The 17,388-nt window shown below is 44.0% G+C and overlaps 1 protein-coding gene across 1 annotated transcript; it reads left to right on the plus strand.

Moving 5' to 3' along the window:
- The first annotated feature begins 6,075 nt into the window (after positions 1 to 6,075).
- LOC130392331 (zinc finger and BTB domain-containing protein 32-like) lies at positions 6,076 to 15,834 on the plus strand. Its single transcript, XM_056602826.1, has 6 exons — positions 6,076 to 6,114; positions 9,428 to 10,419; positions 11,270 to 11,358; positions 14,824 to 14,970; positions 15,513 to 15,661; positions 15,748 to 15,834. Exons 1-6 carry the CDS (start codon positions 6,076 to 6,078, stop codon positions 15,832 to 15,834), a joined length of 1,503 nt encoding a protein of 500 aa, XP_056458801.1.
- The last annotated feature ends 1,554 nt before the right edge of the window (positions 15,835 to 17,388 follow it).

The raw sequence follows: 17,388 nt of genomic DNA on the forward strand, positions 1-17,388 counted from the left end.
CCCCCACCCCCCCCCCCCCCCCCCCCCCCCCCCCCCCCCCCCCCCCCCCCCCCCCCCCCCCCCCCCCCCCCCCCCCCCCCCCCGCGCCCCCCCCCCCCCCCCCCCCCTGCACCCCTCCTCCTCTCCTCCAACCCTTATCGACCCCCTCCCGCCTTCATCCACTCCCTCCCTCCTCCACCAGGGGGAGCTCCAGCAACCCCCCCACCCCCCTTCCACGTTGTGTATCATTCATGCTACTTTAAGGTTTCTCGGGTAAACCCGGAGGCCAATGTAATTGTAAATGGACCCGCCCATCGTCACCTGAAATGATCATCTTCTCTGCTCTCTGAGGAGAGATACACCGGACCGACAGTTAAACACACTCAAACTAAAGTGTTCATGTTGACCAGTTAAACACATTAAAACAACATGTTAACCTTATGTTGAAACAGTGCCACTCATCCTTAAGGACATGTTAGTGTTGAACAGTTTAACGCTTTAGAGTAAAATACATTTTTGTTCATTAGTAAGGTTGTTGTTAAAATAATTATGTACTGAAGCTGAAAATATGTGTTGTATAGATGACTGCGAATGAGAAAATGAGTGTAAAACTCACCTAGCGTAGCTGAGAGACTAGCAGCGATAAGAAGATACATTGTCACGTCAAGCCCACAAATTAGAGCCTACATCTCACTTCTCTGAGCCATGTGGTGGATTACCTCTTAGACTACAACATTTCTATGAAGTTAACCGTGTTCAGTTTAAGTGTTTGAGACACCTAAGTTGGCTTTTGATTCAACGTATAGTTAAGCCGATGATAAATAACATCCAGTGAAATGTTTTTGGTGGTATTTACAACATTGGGCTCTCTGTGTTTGTGACTTACTGAAGCTGTCATTGGTTCATTAATATATCACTTAGTTGTTGATCGTTTTTTTTTATTCTTTATCCTGCTGCCTGAAGACCTGTAAAACAAAAATACCCACAAGTCCATTCTTTTATTGAACGCATGAAAATTTGGTGTACGATACTGCTGTATTTGTGTTGTTCCTGTTATTGCTTTTCGAGGAATTTGGAAACGTCACCATTCCAAAACAAAGTGTAAATAACGTTGGCCGAAAAAATAAGCGTACCAGTAGACTATAATTATTATACATATGATTTGTATGATTTGTTCGCATTGTGTAATGGAAAAAAAAGTCGAAAAAAATGAAAACAAAAGTGCTGTTCTGAGAGGGAGAAACATTTCTCCTAACATGGCTGATTGCAAACGGACTGTTGTAAAAACCAGCACAACGACACAGTTACTTCTGACTGAATGTACTTAGGGAAAAGCGGTGAGAATCACCTTTTGATTTGGAGTAGTTGCGTCCCGTGCATCGTAGAAACCCCCACACACACGTAGTAGTAGTAGTAGTAGTAGTAGTAGTAGTAGTGCAGCCCACCTCGGGGCCCCCCAGAGAAGGTCCTGCATGCCTGAGGGCCCCGGGTCCTGGACCGTAGCACCGGGGGGTCCCTTACATCCCCTGGAGGTAACCCGTGTCCCTCTGACACGAGCATAGGCGCGTCACCGGGCGTGGTCGGGCTTGGTCGGCCATAGCGACGGCCCCGCCCGTTGTTCCGTGGAACGATCAAACCCATGGTTCACGTACGAGAATAACAGGCGAACGTGGGGGAAAAAAACGATTCCATTGCTTCATTTGAGGCTTTCCAAAACTGGGAGCCATGGTGTGTGGCGGTGGTCTCCGAGCGAGCTCCACAGCCCCCAGCCCATCGACTCGTAGTGACTCACACCTGATGATCACATAGAAAACCGACGAGCGACATGTACTGACGCTGTCCATCCCCCGCAGTGAGTCAAGAGGGGCTCTTTTAAAAACCAGCTAACGCTATCCGCTGATTGGTCTGTTGACCTCGTCGCTCGAGGGAAGGCCTTCTGTTGTTATTGTTGATGATGCAACAACCTCCGATTCATTTGGTCCGATAAACAAAAAACAATCGAGAGAATCTTAATTCCATTCCTACGTTCAGCCTTTCATCATAACCGTTTGGGGGGGGGGGAGGGGGGGGGGGGGGGGTATTTTTCTTCCCACGTTGTCATAGTCACCTTATAAGCCGGAGTAATCATTTGGTTAGGGCTGCATCATCACTTCATTGATCAGGATCACGACAGAGAAAGGGAGGAAATCATTCTTGTATAATTTGTACAGCTTCGTTAGTGAATGAAAATGTATCACAGTGTACTTCAGTGGATCTTGCATTGATACTGAAGGGATAGCTGAGAATAAGCTTGCCTATTTTATCCCCTAACCACCGACGGTTTCCTACCAGCATTTAGCAGACGTAGAACAGTGTATATTGTAGTTCATCAACAGCGTATATTGTAGTTCAACTACGGTTTATTGTAGTTCAACAACAGCGTATGTTGTAGTTCAACAACAGCGTATATTGTAGTTCAACTATGGTTTATATTGTAGTTCAACAACAGCGTATATTGTAGTTCAACTATGGTTTACATTGTAGTTTAACTACGGCCTATGTTGTAGTTTAACTACGGTGTATATAGTAGTTCAACAACAGCGTATATCGTAGTTCAACAACAACGTTTATTGTAGTTAAACTACAGCGTGTGTTGTAGTTCAACAACAGCGTATATTGTAGTTCAACAACAGCGTATGTTGTAGTTCCTCTATGGTGTATTGTAGTTTCACTACGGCATATGTTCTAGTTCAACTACGGCGTATATTGTAGTTAAACTATGGTGTATGTGATAGTTTTACTCACATTTGTATGTTTGTCCTGTCAAATTCAATACTCCTTTTTGATTGCTGTTCTCTTCCTTCCCCGATGAAATATAACAGTAGTTATTACAATTTTAATTGCTGCATTATTGCCTTTTACAATGCTGTGTTTTGGATGTAATTAATATGTATTTTTTATTTATATGTAATAATAAATTGGATCAAGGGTCAAGCATTTGCAACTGTACTGTAGAATATAGAACTGTATATTAAATCATACAACGTTGACCTTGTGAAACCGAACAGGTCGAGAGCCGCCATCCAATTGAAAAGGTAAAAAGCACAACTCCAGAAATTAATCTAACAGAACGTGTGTGCAGGCTGCTTACAGGCTGCTCACAGGAAAACCAAACTCTCCGGTGAGGCTGCGTCTCCTCTGTCTGCTTCCTCCAAAACATCCATGGTATAGAGATGTCCTTATTTTGGCTCATGAAAACCAAAAACTATCTCTAGAGATCACTCATTTGGCAAAATATTCATGTAATTGTAATAGCAACAGATATTAAACACTGAAATGTGATGATGCTCTTCAAAAATGTAATAAAATTTACAAATGGCCCATGAAACACTTTTTGCCATTTGTTTTCTTTTCACAGCCTCCACACCACACTCACTCCCATCATGATCCCTGAAGTGTCAATGTGGAATGTTCCCGGTTCACTGAAACGTCTCCGCATCTGACTTCACTTATTAAGTTCAGAACCATGGAAAAGTGTTCACATAGCATTGGATCCATTATGGGATCTGTGATAATGTTTTCAAACTAACACCCAGAAGATAGAGACAGGCGGAAGTCCCCATCAACATCACCTCGGATGAGGCAGTTGGTGAAATTCCCTCCTACACCTTCTCTCAGCGGTTCAGGAGTGACAGACGTCAAGTCAGTCCACTTCATCTGTATGGCCAATTTCCTTCGTCACTATTTTGTAAGCCGTTAACTATTAACGTTTGAGGACACTCACAACAAGAAAATATCCCTTTGGCGAGGCATACACATGATATACAAAACAATATTAATCATACAAAAATAAAATACCTTATAATATATGCATTAAATTAATATCCCTTTATAGATTTATGGTTTGAATTGAGCAGCCAGAAAAGTTGATGCCTTTATTGATATTAAGAAGCGGACATGGCTTTAAAGAAGGCGAGATAAAACTAGGGTAGGCTATTTGATAATATTATGGGTAGGCCTACTGTCGTTTCTCAGGCGGTCCGTTAATATAGCGGTTCGTTAACGGAATACAATGTTGGGCCTACTTTATTTTCACTTTATTTAATAGTTGGATGAGGCTCAGAGTGCCTGATTAACAACTAACGCAAACCTCGGGGGCAAAAACAAGGACATCCAGAAAGCATAAAGCACCACCAGTATTGCCAGATTGGGACAGATCTCCTGCCCAATCTGGCAACCCTGGCTGCAGCGCGCTGCAGCCAGTTCGCATGAGAGGCTGCCCGGAGACCGACGTGCAAAAGCGCGCAATTTACGCATAAGAGAATAGATTTCGCGTGTCTTTCGGGAGAAAAAACATTCATCGCAAGAACACCATATATCCATATATGATGCATTCATAAATCAAGCGTTTGTAAAATGTCAACGCTTTCGTTCTCTGAACAATTGCGCATGTGTCTCCTCCCCTCAATTCTGCCACCTGCCACCCGCCCCTCAATGATCGGTCCCTTTGAACCCTCCTCACCTTCATCTCTGAGTGAAGGGTTATATAAGGCTGCAGGGATATTGATAATAAGCTTTTACTCCAGAAGCAGGAGAATGTTTGGCCACTTAGATGACCGGTTTCCTAGGATCCTACCAGCCTACCTTGCTAGGTCTTTCCCTCCCTTTCTCAAATAAGCCTATTATCTAGCCTTTTGCCCTAATGGGTTGTGTGTGTGTGTGTGTGTGTGGTGTGTGTGTGTGTGTGTGTGTGTGTGTGTGTGTGTGTTGTGTGTGTGTGTGTGTGTGTGCGTGTGCGTGTGCGTGTGTGTGTGTGGTGTGTGTGTGTGTGTGTGTGTCAGTTGTCGTTCATGCTTTAGGGTCTGAAACATCTTAAAAAGGATGAAATTAGTGAGTGTAACACATACAACCTTACCTCAACAATAAGGGGGCTGCCGTTCCCCTGTGTTAGCCACAGCCCTCATGTTGCTAGCAGCGGGAAACCACAAGCTAGGTGACGCTGTACTGACGGTTAATCCTACCTATTCTGTTTACTGAGAAGACACTGTGACTGTATGGGAACGGTGACTCCTTCAAAGTAAGAGCAGAGTGGAGGACACAGCTCCTCCGGGGGGTTCTGCCCACTGCCCACTGAAAGTTCAACCATGATCATCTCGTCTGATACTGTCTCCTTGTCAGGGTGAATACTGTACTATGTATAGATATACCTATGTCTGAGTGGGTCGCTGTCTGGTGTCTTGCAGAATGACAGGTGACCCCAACATGTCTTGGAGTCTTGAGTGGAAAACATAAGCAAAAAACTATACCGATGTATGTATTGCAAAAAGCGAATTATACTCCTTAGCGTGATGAAATTGAGCTGCAAAACCTTGCAACCGTGTACTTCTACTGGTGTGCTATCTTGGTCAGGTCCCTTCTTACCATAGATTTGAATCTCAAGGGACTTCCTGGTTAAAGGTTCGATAAAAAAAAAGGACAAATGTTGGGCTTCAAACAGGTGACACGCTGGGAACCGACTGGATAACCAAGGGCCAAAGACAGATAGGAAGATGCCTTCTGCTCGATAATCAATGGAACCATCAGGAAATGATCTCTCTCTCTCTCTCGCAGAGGAGGGACTGAGAAGATAGAGGAGGGAACCAACCTGTCCTTTCCTCACCACAGCACCAAACACAAGTCACTTCAGTGCTGAGGCGGCTCACTGCTCTCCACACAGGACCGCTGGAGTCACTCGCACACACTGGTGAGTCTCACTCTCAGAAACGTCTGTCTTTAACATTCCGCACGCAGACACCACCAGCTGCTCACACCACACACCCCATCTGTTTCTTCTCGCTCTTTTGGTTCCCTTGGACTCAAATGTTGTTTTTTTTGCACTTTGCAACTGTGTTGGTGCACTGTGTTTGTGTGGGGGTCAGACCTCTACACACATCTGGGGAAGCCCCTGTGCTAAGCCAAGTGGTGTCTTAATACTGGAGATGATGCGCCCAGAGTCCCCTTCCCACCTGTAGATGTGCTCAGACAGCTCGTCTTTACTTCGCTACGCTGACGTGGGATGTCTTGCAAAACCTTGACAGAAAACAATCAAAAGGACCCCTCCTCATTCACTCAGAGACGATGTCGACCAATCAACAGTTTGTACGCTTCACGCTGGCAGTAACGTTTGACCCTTGACTTCCTTCTGGGTTTGTTCTGAGAGAACTGACTGAAACTGCCTTCCAATATGGTGGGAAATTATTGATTGTTTGATAAAGTCTGTTGCTGCTTTGAGTGATAAATGTAAAGCACTGAACAGAAGTGGAGGCCCAGATTCATGGGGATGCTGAGCGCAGATTCCTCCAATCAAATGGTTGCTTGTTCAATTTCCTATTGTCATCCATTTTTGGTGAGCATGGCACATAAAACTGCTCCACATAACATCACTTCAGGACAGGCATGTATATTGGAGTGGCTAACGTATATTTATTATATTATTAATAATAAATTAATATTATTACCATATTAGTATAGATTTCGATGGATCAGAGGGTTCTGCAGCATTTAAAGGAATATTTCAAATGGAACAAGATAGCTTCCAAAATTGTACTTCCTTCATTTGAGTTTTAATTTCAATTTCAGTTTTCATTTATTTCAGCCAAATTGACATTCAATGAGCAGAGAATTATCGAGAAGCTCCAACTTTGTAATAATGGGACTATATTTGATCAATTAAAGTGCTTAATATGGGACCTTTAATTTATTTGTGATGGCCACTGTTGAATCTTTACACAATCATAAAGGTGATGGCAAATAAGTGAATGATTACTTCATACAAATTGTAAAATATCTTCTAATGTCTTTATATATAAATATATATATACAGAAATATATACATATATATTTCTATATATATATTCTCCTTCTCACTCACATTTTCTATGACATTTATTGGGACAATATATGGCATTAAATGCGATCTGATGGCTTGCAACTGCAAGTTCATTTATGCTCAGTTTTGAGTATAATTAATCCCGACATTTGCTAGTGAAAAATTGATCGAAAACAAAACAGTGTTTCACAACTACGGGTTGTTTGCTATTTACCTTTACCCGAGTTGCACTCATGTCGTGGATTTGAAGCGCCTCTTGTGTGAAGGTAGTACAGTTATTAGTCATGGTTTCATATACAGTCAGAGGTTGTGGCTGCATGGTGCGTATAACTGTAGAATATCAAAGACTCAGGACATTGCTTCAGCGCTGACACACAGCATTACAAGGAAAACCGTGTTGATGAACATTTTTCCACAAGACTGAACACAGATGGTGTGCTATTCACACACAGGCGATGAAGAAAAATAAGATGTAAAAAATGAAATTTATATATGCAATTTGTGTCTTGTCATCCTGATAATAAGAGGAAACAACAAGCGAAAGCATGTTGAGGTACAATCCAAAAGGGTCAAATATTCACCTTATACTCAATATGTGGTTTCCGTGTTAATACGCGAGTACAATTTGGTAATGGCTAAAAAATCCCCCACTTTATCACTTGTTCACACTGACATCCACCACTGCTGAGAGTCCGCCATTATGGAGAAACGGCACAGCTAGCTTTCCATCTGCATAAGAGCAGCGATACCAATGATCTCAAGTGATTATCTGCCGGTATAGAAACCAACCTGTTTATCAAATGTTCTTGAATCCTTGGGAGACTCAAAGCTCCCTAGCTTTCAGGAGGAGAACAGTATTCTCCTCAGTGGTCTCGCTCAAGACCTATACTATGAGTTTGTACGTCCTTGCACTCTCAAAATAGTACTTTAAATCGTGTAGCATCTTATCCTACATATCTTTGTGTATACGGGGAATGGGTTAACTAACAATTGTTAGAGCTTGGCACTTGGTTCTATGAACATCCTTACTGTACCGACAGCGATAATAGTTGTTTCTCCTTCTGATAAATATATTTATTGTAAGTCACTCTGGATAAAAGTGTCTGCTGATGCCCTAAATATAAACGTTAATAAGTTACCTGGACCCTTTACTGACTTGTCCAAAGCTTTGCCTCCGTTGATCAGAGTGTTGTGTTGAATAAGTAACTTGCCCTGGGTTATGATGCTTATAACTGGTTTAATTAATCTCTTACTGTTAGAACGCAAAGTGTGATCACTGATTGAGTTAAATTAACTCAGGTCTCATTAAATTACAATCCTAATATTGTAATATTCATATTTACATGGATAGTCTGCCTTTAATGGCATCCAGAAATCCTAAATTTGCATTAAACTCTGAAAAGACACACACTAGTTCACACAGTGTTTATCAACAATTATCCTTTCAATGGTTATTGGATCAAAATTGTTCCACCCTGCAAATACAGTGGTAGGCATAAGTTTAGGCACCCATGCTAAAGTTGACTAAAAATTAAAATACAGGGTGCATAAGTATGTTAAATTCCTATAGAGGCAGCCAGATTTATTTTTAAAGGCCAGTTATGTGGCTATTTTAATTCCAAAGGCCTAGCTGAAAGGCCATAGTATCCTGGATCCATGAAATAAATTGCGTTTAAAAAAAAAATCTGCCTGCCTCTATTGTAATTTAACATATGGGTGTCTATGCTTATGCATCCTGTATTTCAATGGAGAACATCTATTTATTTACAATGCATCATTCATTCACAAAGAAAATTGGTGTCCTTATAGGTTTTCCTCATTTGTTTAATTAAGGCATTAAGATCAATTTCCAAAAAATTGGAGTCTTACCAAACAAATACTAAAATGTGTTTCCTATCCAGAAAAAAGGCTTGACAGGAAAATAATAACACTTTGGACCTAATATGCTGCTGCCTAATCTCTTAAATCTTTGCATACTATCTAACAAACTGTCATCAGAATTATTACACAAGACCGATTGCACACCCACATCTCTGAACTATTTCAGCCTATTTCAGCCTCACCACAGGAAGGTTGCTGGTGCAATCACCAGCTCCGACCTAGCCAAGCGTTTGAGTCGTATTAGTATCCGAGAGCAAGACACCTTGCTCCCATTCATAACCCGCATCGTATTAATCGTTGAATGTGAGGCATGAATTGATGTGCCTAGGTCTGAAAAGCTGCTATGTAAATGCAATCCAATTAACCCAATTAAAATGGCACCCACATAACAACTCATGTTACGCATTATGTACCTGATCTCAGGAAGGAGACAGGGGAATTCAGAATCTTCCATTACTCATAAATGTAAGGGACTTTCAAATACAGTGATAGCTAATAATCTTGATGTGTGTCTGTCTTGCAACAGAGATTTGATCTCGGTGAGACTTCCTGATAAAATAGAAGCAAACCAAAAAACGAAAAAAAACGAACGCATCATGGAAGATGTTGCGATCCTCATCATGCCGTGACATTCACCTGAATTACCAGAGTGCGTTCTTCCCACGGTTGCCAGTGTCACATTAAGACCCCAGCTCCCCTCTCGTCTGTACCCTCCACCAGGACGTCGTCTCCCCCCCCCCCCCCTACAGCGCAGCCCCCCCCAAAAGAGATGATCCGCCTGGAGCCCCCCCACACCCCTCCCCTCTCCTGGTCCGGGCCGACGCCCTCCGCCACGCCGGCTCCCTGTGTGACGTCGTCTTCTCCCTGGAGGGCCAGACCTTCGGGGCCCACTGCCTGGTGCTGGCCTGCACCAGCCCCACGCTGGCCCCCCGGCTCCTGCAGGGGGGCCCGGCGGACCGCCCTCTCCGCTGCACGCTGGACTTCTGCTCCCCCCGCACCTTCCAGCAGGTGCTGGACTACAGCTACGGCCAGGCCCTGGCCGTGCCCCCGGCGGACCTGGGGCCCTTGCGCACCGCCGCGGGGCTCCTGGGAATGAGGCCCCTGGAGGAGCAGTGCCGCGGTCTCCTAGGGAGCCTGGACTACAGGGCGGCGGAGGTCAGACGGGCGCTGGAGGAGCTGGAGGAGTCGAGGGCGGGGCCCGGCCGACGGCGGGAGGGACCGCCGTGCCGAGGGGAGACGGGACGGGGGGACTCCTCTGCTGAGGGGGAGACGGGGAGGGAGGAAGAGGAGGAGAGCAGCTGCCCTCCCACGTCTTCTCCGCCGCCTCCCTCCGATACACCTCAAGGCCAAACAAGCGTGGTTCTGTCCAGGAAGCGGGCGCTCCCGTCGTCCCCGCCGGCGGGCCCCTACGCCAGGGACAGCGTTATCAGGGCCTCTTCGCCCTGTTCTCCGCGGGCCTCCGTCACCAGCCATCCTGCTTGGGCCTCCGCCAACCACTGGCACCATGTGACCCTGAGGCTGATGGCTCAGCGCTACTCCGACCTGGTGGCCGAGCGCCAACACCCCTTCTCCCAGGGGCCTCAGTCCGGGCTCCTGGCCCAAAGGGCCCCTGACTTCGCCAATGTTCAGTCACAACGCCCCCCTGATCTGGAGGACCTGGTCCGACGAGACCTGAAGAGAATGGGTGCTGCGAGCGACGGCAGTGAGTCCAGGTGAATACATGTGATGATGTGATGATGGTAGGGTTGAATAATAAGCTTGTGTCGATTGATCTGATGGCCCTTTCCAGTTCAGATGATTCAGTGTCGAGGGGAAGATGTGACTAGCCAACACCTCTACTGAAGACCTCTACTCTACTACTCTACTTAACCTCTACCCTAATCAATACTTTCATTGTACATTTTACCACAAAAAAACTTTTTTGTATTGATTTATTTCGTCACTGACGTCATTGGAAAGTTTGAATGTCTTTCGTTACCAATAAGGTTCAATCTCACGTATGCCCCCGTTCTCTTTCACCTCTGAACCCGAGATGACGATCGATCAGATTAGATCAATATCATGAATTATGACCTCAGATAAAACTTACTATTATAATCTTAACATTGAAACCCATTTCTCATATTCTCCCCAATACGGTCCGTAGTAACATTTAAAGGGAAGCCCCCTCGTCTTCTCCCTTCCATTGAACACATCACAAGTAAAAACACACCCACGGCGGCGTTTCACTACTAATGCGCTACAAGTGCTACGTCAGATCACTATGAACACGAACAAAAAACACGACCCACAATGTCGCACATCGACAGAGCCGTAGGCCTACGCTTTTCTCAGTCAAAACGAGGCTGGGTTCTACTGCCTCGAGAGACATCCTGCCCGTGTGTGTGATCTGCCTGAGCCGCGCACAGAAAGACCTATAAATACTCTGTGGCGAAGGACACAGAGGAAGTAGAGAATGATAAGAGATGAACGGTGGAGGCCTGCGCTCTAACTGTTGTTTTTGCCGCTCAAAGCAACCAAAAACCAAATATCGAGAGTAAAAACGCTGTTGTTTTCCCGCAGGTACTTAAAGAGAATTCCCGGCGCTCAGCACGTCTTTGTGAACCCCCATCATGCATCCCTGCTGACGGAGAGGTGTACCGCGTCCTCAGGTAAAAGCACCACCCGCACATCCTGGAACAGCAGCACCACCCTGAACATCATCAACACCACCCTGGATGCTCTGGTCCGACACCATCCTCAGAGTGATAAGCTGTGAGGGAGTGTGATGAAAAAGTCAAAAAGCTGTGTCTATGCGTGTCAATTTAAATTTTAAATCTAAAAAAAATGATTGGTTAGGTCTCCAAGACTTGTGGGTTTCTCGTGGCATTCTGCATGACAGCACACAGCAACCCACTAATAAGATACAATTACATACAATTTTAAGTAATTTAACAAAGTAGTATGATTTCTGGGTGCACCTTATATGCTCTGTTTCTAGCTCGGCAACGCAGAGGAAGCAGCTAATGAGGGCTGTGGTTAGAGAAGCAGAGTGCAGGCTGAACAGCATTGTGGTTACTATTCATACAGCCATAGTACAGTACGTGCTTCAATGCGCCGTGGTTAGGCACGACAAAGTCAGAGGACGAATGTACCATACTAATGTTAGGTTAATAGTAGCGGTAAAAACCTGAACCGTGTATTAATGGATGTATGTGTGTGTGTGTGTGTGTGTGTGTGTGTGTGTGTGTGTGTGTGTGTGTGTGTGTGTGTGTGTGTGTGTGTGTGTGTGTTGTGTGTGTGTGTGTGTGTGTGTGTGTGTGTGTGTGTGTGTGTGTGTGTGTGTGTTTGGGTACAATTCAAAATGAGTCTTAGTGATTCAATGATATCTAGAAATCATTTAAAAGGCGTCATGGTGGTTGAACCACATGTTGTCAACCATAACACTAATTACGCGTCTGTTCTTTGTTATTATTATGTTATGTTAGTGAAGATATGCTACTTTGACACCTCTGTGAAATTATGATAATCTTTAGAAGGCTGTGTTAAATAAATAAATACAAATATGTCTCATATTTTATTATTGAGGAAGGCAAGCAGTGCAGTGACATTAGTTATAGTTTTATGGTTTGGCTTCAGCATATTATATAATAATAATACTTAGGATAAAGTATTAGTATTATTATTGTTGTAATTATTATAATTATTATTGTCTACAATAGCTTTAGCATTAATTGTGCATTGAATTTTATCGTATTAAAAAATGTTGGGTTAAAGTGAAGACACCCCTTAACTCTTTTCATTCCTGTTGAATGAAACTGTTTAAACCTGAATACCAACTGGAAACTAGTCTGGTTAGTCTAGTTCGTTCTAGGTCTTGGCCAGGAGACTTTTCTGTTAAATGATTGTGATCTCACCCTCAGCTTCACACCTTTTTAGGATGACACCGTTTCCTTGCAGATGTCAAGTCGTGCACAGGAAGTACATCCTTTAAAGGGGACATAATACGAAAACATCCCTTTTCCTGGGATTTGGGGTGTTGTTTTGGGTATCCGGTGCTCCCAAATGCATACAAACTTTGAAATAAATCAGTATATGATTTTTTGAGTGAGATATGCATTTCTGAAAGTACCCCGCCTACAGTTACCAAACAAGCGAGTCAGTTTCGGCGCCTACTACTACCTAGGAAGCAGTCACATTTGAATGTTACCAACCCCTTCCCCACCCCCCTCCAATCAGAGCATCTATAGGATTATGTAGACCAGCGCACGAGCGCTTGGCGGAGATGTTTGCGCATTTCAGAAGCAGGGAGATTCCATACAGACGAGCTGGGGGGGGGGCTCCGACTGCAGCTGCCGGACCGCCGGCCTCCGGGGGTACAATCCCTTTCTCCTCCATGTCGCTGTTCAATCTGAACTTCAGAGAGTCAAAGCCAAAGTTTCTGTCCCCCACTTCTTCTGAACCATTGCCGAGATAACCCCCACTTCGAGTCTTTACTTGTTGTGAAAGTACCAGAAACATCAGACGGAGTCTTTATGATTCATAATATCATCCGAGCGATGATAGCTTTTGGCCATGATATCAGATATTATATAATCTAGGTACCTTTATATTAATTATTATTATCATTATTATTATTATTATTATTATTATATATTATTACATTACATTATTATATTATATATATTATATTATATATATTATAGATAACGGGAGTCCGCATGCGGCAACAATCACTTCTCCTCCATGCTGTGGTTTACTCTGGCAGCTCATTTGTATGCAATGGGCAGCAGCTCATTTGCATTAAAGCTACAGACACCAGAAATAGCACATTCTGAGATGACTGAAATACAGGGAATAGCGGTAGGCGAGATTCTTTTTCCTAAATAGTTGTTTCCATGCAAACAGCTTCAAAACATGTTTTCTTGAACTCATATACATGTTTACTTGTTGGGAAAACACCATAATATGTCCTCCTTTAATGTCATCTTAAATGTGATTCCTCAAATGACCGATTGTCTCGTCTACACAGACATGGTTATTCCAAAGCCGGTTATGAGCCCGGCAAGGTAATTAAGCCAAGTTATAAAGTAACTCATGACTAAAGTTAATGAAGTTAGTCATGCCTTTGTTATACAGCAAGTCAAACTGAAAAGGCTTGCTGAATAACTGGCTTGTGTTTTTTATGGCCACGCAGAACCGTTAAAGTGTAATTCCGGCGGGAAATTGAACCCAGGGCTTGTTCTTACCGATGAAAACCATCAAATAAGCCCTCCAGATACTTTTTTTCATTGAAAGGTGAGTATTAGAACCTTACCTCAGGTCTATCCATAGCCACTTGCTGCACTCGTGGAATAGCATTCGTATGAGCACCCGGCAGGTCCATTAAATCACAAGTCAAGTTATAAAGTAACTCATGACTAAAGTTAATGATGTTAGTCATGCCTTTGTTATACAGCAAGCAAACTGAAAGGCTTGCTGAATAACTGGCTTGTGTTTTTACGGCTCTTCAACAAGCAAACATCTGTGCACTCTCAATGTTTACAATGTTAACCACAAAACGTTTTGCTAACAAAAACAACTCAAGCCTTGACAGCAACATACCTCGGCAAAATGTGAAGTGTTTCGGAAACACAGACTTCAAATCATCTTAGAAAGAAAAATGTTTGTGTTTTCAATGATCTCACCTTAGAAGGTCAGAAGGGCTGGAGTGGTGAGGTCATTACATTGCCATGCTTGCTGAACTTAATGCCCATATATTTCATTCATCTTATCGCACGATAGACAGCACTTTATTAATGTGCTTATTTAGAATGATTACTTTTTAATCTATTTCATTTCAATATACTTTTATGAATTTCTCTTATTTAGATTAATTACCCTTATTAATATATTTTATTTAGATATAAAGCCATTTTTTTTTCTCTATATTTAATGTCTTGGCAAATTTAACTATTGGGCTACTTTTTTTCTCTTTTGTTCCAAGACCAATAGCAACACAACCAACAAACCGACAATCAAAGCTGGAAATGAACCCCCAACGAGGTGTCCTCTGATTGGTCGATTGATTGTACGAGAGGGCGGGAGGACAGGTGAGGAGGCCACACCCAGCCTCACCTCCCATGTCGTTCTTCCAGGTGAAGCCTACCATCGCTATAGGACCGGTGGTGAAGGAGGAGGTCTGAGTCCTCCCCAGCCCGGAGCCAAGCCATTCCAGTGTCTACGGTGTCCCAAGAGGTTCAGTCTGAAGCACCAGCTGGATACTCACCACAGGGTTCACACAGGTAAAGGGCTGATTATGGTTCCGCTTTCACGCAACGCAAGGGGGTTATGGACTCCTTACGTCCTTGCAGACCCTCCTTGCGTGCACCGCAAGGGCCTGATGTGCGCCTCCCAAAAATGGTAACCTTCCGTCAATTGGTCCGCTTACTAAAACCCGACGCAGAGCCATAAAGGTTCACAGCTGCGTTGAAACGTCTGCGTGTCATTGTGTTGCGTGACCGTCAAAACCATAATCAGCCCTTAAGGCCTCATCGCAGAACACGGCGACCACGCCCACGGTCGCCACAAGATATTCCCCTGTCGAGTAATCGTGTGCGTTTTGTATGTGTGTGTATGTGTATGTGTGTGTGTGTGTGTGTGTGTGTGTGTGTGTTTGTTGTGTGTACAGTACAGTACATTGACTGTAAACACACACAGAGTGGTTATTAATCTGTGTACAGCTTTTCCCCCTGTCTGACAGTAAGTGGGTATGTGTGTGCATGTGCGTGTGCTTGTGTGTGTGTGTGTGTGCGTGGAAAGCTCCTAACCCGTGTGTCCTCGGCAGGTGAGAAACCGTTCGAGTGCCGCCTGTGCGGCCAGCGCTCCCGGGACTACTCGGCTATGATCAAACACCTGCGCACGCACGGGGGCGCGGGGCCCTACCAGTGCACCGCGTGCAGCGACTACTGCAGCAGTCTGGCGGCCATGCAGAAAGCACGTGGAGCGCCATGCCCCCCAAGGACTTCCCCCCCGACTGGACATCGCGCACCTACCTGTACACCTCACACGTCTGAAGACAGGAGTCGCGCGGGGGACTCGCGCAGGAAGTCACGCGCGGGGGACTGGCGCAGGGACCCGGGGTGGGACTGGCCACGCAGAACCGTTAAAGTGGTTATTCGGCGGAAATGATCCCAGGGTCTTGTTTTAGCATGAAAACCAATCACATAAGCCCTCCAGTACCTTTTTCATTGAAAGTTGAGTATTAGAGAACTTTACCTCAAGTCTATCCATAGCCACTTGCTGCACTCGTGGAATAGCATTCTTCTTCAATGACACCTTCTTTGGGTTCTTTGGGTCAGCAGCTCCTTTATGGATGATAAAGTCGTCCTTATCGAATGAGCATTGCAGAAACGGTGATCCTACTGCATCAGCACGTCTCCTGTCCATATTCAAAACAATAAGCCACTGGTCTACCAGAGATCGGTCATTGTACCGCGATGGCAGTCTATGGAAAGTTTTTGGAGTGTAACTTTCCATTTTTTTCCCGCAGCCGGGCAAAACACAAAACATCTCTCTGTCTTGAATTCAAGCTGTAGATGGGTCGTCTACTCCAGTGCTTCAGCTGTCCTTCACATTGTAGCGAACAAATATTTTGTAACTGTGCATTCGGTCACTCTATGCGTCAATCACATGTGCAATGTGTCTTCTGTCAACAATGTGCCATGCTTATTGTAGCAAACAAAAATTTTGTAACTGTAACTTACATATGCAAGTCCTTTCATTTTTGTGTCAAAAACTTTCCTCCTTGAACTGAACTCTGGGGTATTCGGTAATCAACTTGCGTGGACTTCCTGTAAACACAGACCTACCGGTAATGTTTGTTAACTGTCTTTTTAAATAAACTCTTGGTTTGCAAACTAAGTTGTTGGTGCTTTGTTTTATGTGTAGGGACCCTAGTCATGCTACTGCAGAGGTTTGGTGCTATCTTTAACAATTTTAGTGGTTCAAAAATGCCGATTTGGAAGCGAAACTCTATGCCCCAAGTCAATAACGTGAATGCCAAACATTGCGCCGGGCAAACTCTAATATTCGATTTTCATTGAAAAAGGTATCTGGAGGGCTTATTTGATGGGTTTTCATGCCAAAACAAAGACCCTGGGTTAAATTTCCGCTGGAATTACGCTTTAACTATTGAAACCGGTATCTACTCTTTGCACTGGTTAAACCGGGTTCTACATTTCTGGAACCGGGGAGCAAAACCGTTGAATCGCAAAACCAACGAACAAATGCGGTGTTGAACTTCATCCACCAGTAAGACCGGTTGCTGAGTTGATTTATGAAGCAGGATTCAAGTTCTTTAAAGAGTGGGGAAATGTAATTGCTTTCAAAAAGGAAAATCATATGACGGGTTTAAAAACAGAAAAGGTAGAAATGTAAAATACAATTAAAGAAATGTATACTAATGTTTAGCACCCGGATTTAATCGATAAATTTGTTGTGCTATACAAAGTTGGAGGCTATGTTTGGAAAGCCTAATTTGGATAATTTTTTGGTGTGATATATTTGGATGATTGACATTAGAAAGCTTATGTTTATTTCCCATAAATGATTTGGATAACTATCAAACATGAACTGCACTTATTGGGTCCAGCAGCAAGGTATTAGGACTATCAGTTCAACAGCTCTCTTTGTGGTTAGGCAGCTGATATGATAAGTTGCCT

This window comes from Gadus chalcogrammus, chromosome 11 (genome assembly GCF_026213295.1).
Source record: "Gadus chalcogrammus isolate NIFS_2021 chromosome 11, NIFS_Gcha_1.0, whole genome shotgun sequence".
Classification (NCBI taxonomy): domain Eukaryota; kingdom Metazoa; phylum Chordata; class Actinopteri; order Gadiformes; family Gadidae; genus Gadus; species Gadus chalcogrammus.

What these genes read in the sequence shown, in the direction of transcription:
- LOC130392331 (XM_056602826.1), top strand. Translation starts at nt 6,076, where the DNA reads ATGTCGACCAATCAACAGTTTGTACGCTTCACGCTGGCA. An exon ending in AGCGACGGCAGTGAGTCCAG is followed by an intron (nt 10,420 to 11,269) that starts GTGAATACATGT and finishes GTTTTCCCGCAG; the next exon opens with GTACTTAAAGAGAATTCCCG. An exon ending in GAGGTGTACCGCGTCCTCAG is followed by an intron (nt 11,359 to 14,823) that starts GTAAAAGCACCA and finishes TCGTTCTTCCAG; the next exon opens with GTGAAGCCTACCATCGCTAT.